Genomic DNA, 7,437 nt, shown 5'->3' with positions numbered 1-7,437 from the left:
GAAAATATTAAATGAAAAATTCCAGAAATAAACAATTCATAAGTTTTAAATTGCATGCTGTTCTGAGAAGCACAATGAAATCTTATACCATTCTGCTCTATCCTGCCTGGGACATGAGTCATCCCTTTGTCCAGCATATCCACACTGTTTATACTACCTGACTGTTCATCACCTAGTAGCTGTCTTGGTTATCAGATTGACTGTGGCAATATGGCCATGCTTGTATTCAAGGTCAATAGAAGCCTCACACTATGTTATAATGCTCACATCATTCACCTCTCATTACATAGGCATTTTACCATCTCATATCATCACAACAAGGGTAAGTGGGGTACAATAAGATATTTTGAGAGAGACCGCATTCATATAAATTTTATTATAGTGCATTGTTATAATTGTTCTATTTTATTATTAGTTATTGCTGTTAATCTCTTATTGCACCTAATTTATAAATTAAACTTTATCATAGTTATGTGTGTATAGGAAAAAACACAGTGCATGTGAAGTTTGGAACTCTCTGCAGTTTCAGGCATCTACCGGAGATCTCGGAACGTATCCTCCATGGATAAGAGGAGATTATTGTATCTATATCCAAACCTTAGTTTTACCTCTATTAGGTGTGTGGCCTTGGATAAGATGCCTGGCGGTGTAAAAGACACACAAAAGTGTTTGGGAAGGAAGAAAAGCACATCTTATTAGTATTATCACTGTGTCAAGCAGGGATGTGGCCACTCAGTCATAGAACCCCTCCCTCCTCTAAGTCTCAGTGGGAAGAAATTTCAGTCCTCAGTGGAAACTTCAGAAAGATACCCAGTCTACCAGCACCAAGCCCGAAATCTCCTGAGGGCATTAAACTTTCTGGCTGTGTCTTTCATTCTGCTCAAGGGTTCTGTGCTGCATTTATCAGCAAGGACAGGGAATCCCCAGGGCTTTTCAGGGACTGGAAATCCATTCTCCAACCCTGTTCTGATATAAAGAAGAATCTGAAAGCACCTCTCTTCAGGGATGCTTTGGGTTCCTTACACTTGAGAGAGGCACAGATGTCTCCTGTAGAGCCACAGTGCTGGGAAGAGAAGGATGATCTGCTTTCTACTGCACCATGTGTAACCAAGAAGAAAACAGGCTGATGCTGCCACAGGCATGACGTCTACTCAAGTGGAAGAACAACCTGGTCATCTGTAGGTGACTGATGGGGAGCTGGGGAATTTGCTTTTCTGGGCATCCCCAAGAATGGACAAAGGAGCATCACCCGAGTCTTTACTGCCCCACTCACTGGGGAGGAGAGGAGGGAGAACCTGCCCTTACTAAGCAGGAGTCAGTCTCCAGCTCACTTTCATAGCCATTTCCAGACTTTCACACATGCCTCTCAAGAGCCACCTCTCATCCCTGCAGCTAGAATGTGTCCTGGGGCTTCCTAGTGGGAGTCCTAACAAGGTGACCTCTTCCTTATTCTCTACCAGAAGTTTGGAGGCTGGGAAGGAGCCAGGAAACATTGGCAGGTGGAGAAAGAAGCAGGATATGAATATGGAGTTTTCCGGATGGTAGTAGAGTACAGTGGTTAAGAGCTTGGTAGGCTATGCCGCCAGAGACCCAGGTTTTAGTCCTTGTCGAGTCACTTATTACCTTGGCAGAAGGTAGAACAAATTCTGGTCTAAAGCAAAGAAAGCGAGTGCTGGAACAGGGCTCAAAAGCAGCCTGCTGGTCCCTACTATAGCTTGGCTGGGTGGATGCTTATGTAACTTGTTCTAAGCACCATAGCCCAAGGTTGTGTGAAGCCTTCGACATGTGTCATCCTTATGCTAGGTACTATGAAGAGATCTAAGAGAGACACAGCCTCTGCCTCCAGCCTGGTGGGAAACACAATATACACATAACATACACAAAGCTGGACCAGCCAGATAAGGAGGAAGAAACCCTGAGCTGGGCCTTGAAGGCTGGGAGCTGAGGAAGCAGAAGGGATTAGGAAAGGCATTCCTGGCAGAGAACTAGCTAGAGCAAAGGCTGGTGGCATACACGGCAGGCACTGAAAAGCCACCTAGCTTAGAAGATCTGGGGCTCTGAGATGGGGGACCCCAGCTGCCCAAACTAGGATCCCTTTGGTGGTCATGTGTTAGCATCATGGCTCAGAAAGTCTCAGTGACACAACTGGAAATCACACAGACTTGAAAATTGGTTAGAGCCAGATCGGGAAAGGCCTTGAATTCCAGTCTAAGGAGATGTTAGAAGAGGCATGGTAGCTGAAACAGTATCTGCTGGTGGGTGGTAAGGGCGGCCAGTTGGAGGCTAGGCAAGAGTCCTGGCCTGTGGTGGAGATTGGAGGAAAGGAGGATGTGGGCAGCTTCTCATTCTCAACCCATGTCATCCTGGCACTAAGGTTTGCCATCTTCACTGCTGGCCACTCCTTATCCCTTGAAAGTTTCCCCTCCCAATGCCTAAGACTCTGAGCTGTCCAAGGTCTCCACTCACTTTCATCAATATTTATCATCTTGGATATTTTCCTCCTTCATCCAATTATTGGTGTTCCTTAAAGTATAGAACCCATATCTAACACCATCTACCTTTGCCTATTGAGCTTCACACAGCTTTTCCATCCCCCACCCCCACCCCACCTCTACCATCACTTATGACCATCAGTTCACACAATCATGTTTCAGCCCTGTCCTCTGGAAGCTCAGACACTCGAGAATGCACTGCACCTGCTCTCCCCTCTCTCCACTACTTCTGCTCAACTTCCCATGATCTAAATTGCTTCCATTTGTTGAGCATTCTCTGCAAGCCAGGTATGTTTCATGCAGTCTCTATTATGAAGGAGATATTCCCCTTATTTTGCACACGAAGAACCTGAGACTCTGAGAGGCTAAGAGACTTGAGAGTAGGTGAAGAGACTACCAGACTCAGGGGTGTTGATGCCTACATCTATGCTCTATGTATTCTCCTATGCTCTGAACAAGTCTGTAGCTCCCAGATCTCCTGCCAGCACAATCACACTCAGCTGACTGCTCAGCTCAGTCCTCTCCATAGTGCTCGGGCACGGATACAATCACAGGTCTCCACCTGGTATTCCTAGTACCAAAAGACATCAGAGCTGGGAGGACCCTCTAGGATCATGGCATCCATCAGCCTCATTTTCTTTTCTTATTTTTAAAGTATATATGAATTATTTCATTTTATATAATTCTTATATATATATATATATATAAGAATTATTTTATTTTAGATTCAAGGGAGTATGTGTGCAAGTTTGTTACATAGGTATATTGTGTGACACTGAGATTTGTGCTTCTATTGAGCCTGTCATGCAGGTGGTGAGCATGGGACACAGTGGGTGGTTTTTCAACTTACCCCCTTCCTCCCCACTTTAGGAGTCTTTGACGTCTGTTGTTTCCTTCCTTATACCTGTGTATGCCCAGTGTTTATCTTCCACTTATAAATGAGAACATGCAATACTCAGTTTTTTGTTTCTGTGATGATTCGCTTAGAATGAAGGATTCCAGCTGCATCCATGTTGCTGCAAAGGACATTATTTTGTTCTTTTTAATGCCAACAGCCTCATTTTAAAAATGGGACTGTGAAGCTCAGAGGGATATGGAGTTACCCAAGATCACAGAGAAAATCAGAAGCAGAGCCAGGACTAGACCCCAGCTGTTCTGATTTTCCAGGCTTGCTCCACTTATACTAACCATTTTTGTTTGCCTAGTATTTTATATTTTGCAAAATGATGGACAGACTGCAGTCAATGGAGATAAAGGGACTTGCCAAAGGTCACACAGCTAGGTAAGTGACAACCATGAGACACTCAAAGAGCAGAGTTTAAAATGTGGTCATGGGATGGTCATTGTAAGGGGTTAACAGAAAATCCCACTTAAATCCAAGTACAGAAAACAAAGCCCAGATAGGTCTCAGGGGAACTGGGAGTAGCAAGCCAGGATCCAGGGTCCCTTTCTCGGGCGCTCAGGCCTATGAAGTCTCTCCCCTCTGCTTCTCAGCACATCTTTTATTATCAATTAAGACCTCCACTTTTCTTTTTCCCTACAGCTTCGGCTCCCATGTGACTTTGGGTTGCCACCATACCAGCTCTGGATTGATGGTTCGATGAGCACCCACAGCCCACTGACAAAGATTTTCAATGGTGAAACTTTAAACTCTCAGCAGAGGCATCTAATCACTCCGGATTGGGACAAGTGTACACCCCTGGTAGAATTTGGCAGTGGCTGAAGCTTGGCCAGGTTCCCTGCTACACACACAGCTATCTAATGCCTTGTCTTCTATCAGTAATGGTAGTTTCCAGAAAAGTCCTTTTGGGCTGTCAGGCATTCTATGCTGCATGATAGGCATGTATCCATATCTTCTGACCTGTTACCTGGCACTATAGCTGCCCTAGTTTCCTTGCCCTTTTCATCTAATTCAACAAACGTTTGACCTAATCTATGAAAGTTACTGTGCATGGTGCTGTGTGTGTGTGTCTCAGCTTCTGTCAGTCCTATCCTCTTTTCCCTGAGGCCAAGAACAGAACAGAGAAATCACTGTCTCTCCTTCTAGGCAGATCACCATGCAGAGCCTTGGCAAGGAAAACCACAGCTCTGTGTCCGAGTTCATTCTCCTTGGCTTCTCCAGTGAGCCACAGGTCAGAATGGCCCTGTTCACCTTCTTCCTCCTTCTCTACCTCATCACTCTTCTGGGCAATGGACTCATCATCATCTTGATCTACCTGAACTCACACCTCCACACACCCATGTACTTCTTTCTTAGTATCCTCTCCTTGGTGGACATGAGCTATGTCACCACCACTGTGCCCCAGATGTTGATTAATATGGTGTGCCCGAGAAGGACCATCTCCTGGGGAGCTTGTGTAGCCCAGATGTTCATCTTCTTGTTCCTGGGCATTGCTGAGTGTGTCCTCTATGCCATCATGGCCTATGACAGGTACGTTGCCATTTGCTTTCCCCTTCACTATACCCTACTCATGAGTCGTCCCATTTGTATCAAGATGGTCTCAGCCTGTTGGTCCATTAGTGTAGCTGGGGCCCTGATCTACACCATCTTTACCATGCGTCTGCCTTATTGTGGCCCCCACAAGATAAACCACTTCTTCTGTGAAGTCCCTGCCGTCCTGAGGTTGGCCTGTGCAGACACATCCCTCAAGGATCAGTTGGACTTCATCTTGGGTTTCATCCTGCTTTTGGTCCCACTCTCCCTCATCCTGGCCTCTTATGTTCGCATCTTTGCCTCATCTTCAGAATCCACACATCCCAGGGGAGACTCAAGTCCTTCTCCACATGTGCGTCCCATGTCACTGTGGTCACCATGTTCTATGGGCCAGCCATGATCATGTACATGAGGCCTGGCTCCTGGTATGACCCAGAGAGGGACAAGAAGCTGGCATTGTTCTACAATGTTGTCTCTGCCTTTCTCAATCCCATTATCTATAGCCTCAGGAACAAGGATGTAAAGGAGGCCTTTCTGAAAGTGCTTAGAGACAGAGGGATAGCTCAATTACCCAGAATGTTTCAGAGTTGTCCATAGTCATGGGGAGACTGGATGGGTCTCATTTGGTATCATAATTGTATTTCAGCTGTCATCACCCAAAGAGTCAGTTGAGTATTGAAGGCAAGGATTTTTTTTTCAAAGACTATGTCCTTGTGGTTTATGACCATTGCTTTTCCTGGGTTCCCTCCTTATCCCTGAAAGTTTATGTCAGTTCAACATGATCACAGCCAAATGTGTAACATGCATACATGCTCTTCTGCAGTGTAAAGGAATTTGGGGCGAAAACGATGTAGAGAGTAGGCAGATTATGCAGGGACACAGTCTTGCATTACTGTCTGACAAGCACTTACAAGTAATATTTTATATTGCATTTTGCACTAGGTCTGGTGAAACTGACTCTTACCTGGTCAGCTTAAAATTTACAGTTTAAATCTCACTTTTATTCTTAGAAAACAAATATAGGTTAAGGATTCCTTATCCAAATATGCTTGGGCCCAGAAGTATTTCAGATTTTAATGTTTTTTGGATTTGGGAATATTTACATTATATTTACTGGTTCACACCCCTAATCTGAAAACTCAAAATCCAAAATGCTCCAATAATCATCTACTTTGAGCTTCATGTCAGTGCTCAAAAAGTTTCAGATTTTGGAACATTTCAGATTTTGGATTTTTAGATTAGGGATGCTCAACCTGTGTGTATATTTCATTTAAAAATATGTGTGTCAGCCAGGCTCAGTGGCTCAGCCTGTAATCCCGTGCCTCTGGGAGGCTGAGGTGAGTGGATTGCCTGAGCCTGCGGGTTCGAAACCCGCCTGGGCAGGCGAGACCTAATCTCTACAATAAATAAATTAAAAAATTAGCTGGGCATGGTAGCGTGTCATGCACATCTATATCTGCATATCTATATATCTATATGTATATATCTATAAACAGATGAATAGATAAATAGATAGGCAGAGGTAAAAAGTTAGACATACAAAGACAGAAATTATAGTAAATAATGTAACAGGACTTTACTTTCCACCACTTAGAAGAAAAACTTGTTAATATCTTGCCATATTTAGTATGGCCTTTTTCTTTTTTAAAAAAAAGGACTGAATAATAACTGATAAAGTTGAGGTGCCCTTTAAATATTTCCAACTACCTTGAATCAATCACTACTGTATCTATGAGCAATACATAGAATTGTTCTTTTATGTGTTTAAATTTTTTTTTTCTTTGAGTTGGAGTCTCACTCTGTCACCCAGACTGGAGTGCAGTGGCTGCTCCTGGCCACCGCAGCCTCGACCTGCTGGGCTCCGGCGATCCTTCCGCCTCAGGCTTCCAAGTAGCCAGAATTACAGGCATGCGCTACCATGCCCTGCTGATTTTTTGACTTATTGTAGAGATGAGGTCTCGCTGCCCAGGCGGGTCTTGAACCCGCGGGCTCAGGCAATCCACTCACCTCAGCCTCCCAAAGGCGCGGGATTACAGGCTGAGCCACCGAGCCCAGCTTAAATTTTTTGAAACGGTAGCATGATATCAGTATACCTCCGAAGAATTTTAAAATCAATATTATGTTTCTGACATCATCCATTTGATAATTATATATAGGCTTCGTTCATTCTTTTTAACAAACATCTGAGTATACCACATTTCATTTATCTAATCCCCTATTGTTGAATATTTGCTTATTTCCAATTTTTCACTATTTAAACAATTCTACAACAAATGTCTTTCAACATTTTTCCATATACAAGTATTTTTTCTAGAATTTATGTGGAGGTAGACTTTATAGATTGTAGAATCAAAGAAATTTCAAATTTACTAGATAATCCCAACTTATTTTTCCAAATAGGTATACCAGTCTTCACCTCTCATTCTCACCAACACTTGACATTGTTTGTCTATCTCAAATGTTCTAATGTTTCCATTTATCTCATAGGTGAAAAGTGGTAACATTTTTTGT

General features: G+C 43.6%; 1 protein-coding gene across 1 annotated transcript; it reads left to right on the top strand.

The window, feature by feature from the left end:
* The first annotated feature begins 4,549 nt into the window (after positions 1 to 4,549).
* Positions 4,550 to 5,523, top strand: LOC103260461 (olfactory receptor 2A12-like). The gene is given in 2 exon segments (XM_008058098.2): positions 4,550 to 5,222; positions 5,225 to 5,523. Coding segments are annotated over 2 exon segments (972 nt in total).
* The last annotated feature ends 1,914 nt before the right edge of the window (positions 5,524 to 7,437 follow it).

This window comes from Carlito syrichta, unplaced genomic scaffold (genome assembly GCF_000164805.1).
Source record: "Carlito syrichta isolate Samal-C Ts95f unplaced genomic scaffold, Tarsius_syrichta-2.0.1 Scaffold303210, whole genome shotgun sequence".
Lineage (NCBI taxonomy): Eukaryota > Metazoa > Chordata > Mammalia > Primates > Tarsiidae > Carlito > Carlito syrichta.
Note: the sequence above shows the minus strand (reverse complement) of the source record. Positions and strands in the feature narration are given on the sequence as shown.